Below are 1,841 nucleotides of genomic sequence, written 5' to 3'. Positions count from 1 at the left end.
ATTTCATTTCCATTTAAAATAGGTTTTAATTAAATGATCTTGAAACCCTGAGAAGAACAAAAGGTATGAAAAACTACCGATTTACATACATACATACATACACACACACACACACACACACACACACACACACACACACACACACACACACACACACACACACATACACACACACACATACATACATATATACATGCAAACATACACGCATACAAACACATAATAAAATGGCAAGAATACTTTTAAATTTTGAAGTTTCAAGTTTAAACTTTAGTATTTGTACGTATGTATGTTTGCATGTCTGTCTGTCTGTATATATGTATGTATGTCTGTATGTACTGTCTGTATGTAGGTCTGTGTGTGTGTTTTTGTGCATGTTGCATGTGTGTTAGATTGTATGTATGTATGCTTTTTTATATACAACTCAGAAGTTTGTATGTATATAAAGAATTGGCTATATCTATACAATCGAAGAATCATTCCGATTTCGGTTTCGTCGTTGTTGTTGTTGTTGTTGTTGACGTTTTTGTTGATTTTGTTGTTGTTGTTGTTGATGTTGTTGCTGCTGCTGCTGTAGTTGTTGTTGTTGTTGCTTTCGATCGTTCGCAAGTGACGATTCAAGTGACAACCACGAAGATGACGAGATGTGATTTTTTAATGATATAGCACTTTCTTGTAGTGTGTCGTCGCTATGCTGCTGTGGTTGCTGCTGTAGCTGCTGTGGTTGCTGCTGTAATTGCTGCTGTGGTCGCCACTGTTGTTGGTAATCTTGATGATAGTTGCTATCGTCGTCATTGTTCATTGTTGCTTCGTTCAAATTCATGTACAAGTTTTGTTGTTGTCGTTGAGGTTGTTGCTGTTGATGATATGAAACATGATGTTGTTGTTGATTTTGATGTTGCTGTTGTTGTTGTTGTTTTGACTGTTGTTGTGAAATAACATCATCTTCATCATCAACATCCGGTATAACAGACAAACGTCCATCCATCCATCTCGAAATTTTTTTATTGTCTTTCATTTTGTTGATGTTTTTGCTGTTGCTGATGTTGTTGTTGTTGTTGTTGATATTTATGTTGTTGTCTACATTGTTGTTGTTGTTGTTTCTAAGTCTTTTTTCGATGGTGTTGCTAGTGTAGTTGCTTGCACTAACTACATCATATTCAGAACATGTAAACGCCTCCGTCCTGTCATCACCATCATCATCATCAGATGATGATGATGATAATGATGATGATGGTTTGTTATTGTTGATGGCTTGAGGTTTTAAATGTGGGATCTTCTCATAAAAATGATGTTGTTGTTGTTGTTGTTGTTGCTGTAGTTGTTGTTGATGTAGTTCACCATTTTCTTGCATATATGGGTATCTATTTTTATGCTGAAACAAATCAACTGAGTAAGGCCGCCTGTTTAGTTTGTTTATTTCTTCAATTGTTAGGCCCATCATGTTGTTGTTCGCTGTGTTGTTGTTGTTGTTGTTGTGGTTGAACATGTTAGGATCGGTGGATCTTGAACGAGGCACGCGTTGTTTTAATGTGCTACTGCTGTTGTTGTTGTTGCTCGATGCGTTTATATAAGCAGTGTACATGTTTTGTGAAGATTGTTGCTGCTGCAACTGTGGATGTGGTTGCTGCAACTGTTGCTGTTGTTGCTGCAACTGTTGCTGTTGCTGCTGCAACTGTTGCTGTTGTTGTTGCCGTTGCAGGTTGACTGTAGAAAAATTCGGTACGACTTTCTTGCCCATCGCTACCCTTAGGCCCGGTTTATCGAGTCCCGAATAGGGGTGTGCTGATGATAGGGATGGACTGTTAGATCGGAGATCGTCCATAGTCGAATACGGACTG

At 38.0% G+C, this 1,841-nt stretch overlaps 1 protein-coding gene across 1 annotated transcript; it reads right to left on the bottom strand.

Moving 5' to 3' along the window:
* Positions 1 to 460: 460 nt before the first annotated feature.
* Positions 461 to 1,585, bottom strand: HELRODRAFT_164637 (hypothetical protein; the record flags this gene model as incomplete). Its single annotated transcript, XM_009030651.1, has 1 exon — positions 461 to 1,585. The coding sequence occupies one exon, from the start codon at positions 1,583 to 1,585 to the stop codon at positions 461 to 463; it is 1,125 nt and encodes a 374-aa protein (XP_009028899.1).
* Between the last annotated feature and the right edge of the window lie 256 nt (positions 1,586 to 1,841).

The sequence above is a fragment of the Helobdella robusta genome (assembly GCF_000326865.2).
Source record: "Helobdella robusta unplaced genomic scaffold HELROscaffold_7, whole genome shotgun sequence".
NCBI lineage: Eukaryota > Metazoa > Annelida > Clitellata > Rhynchobdellida > Glossiphoniidae > Helobdella > Helobdella robusta.
Note: the sequence above shows the minus strand (reverse complement) of the source record. Positions and strands in the feature narration are given on the sequence as shown.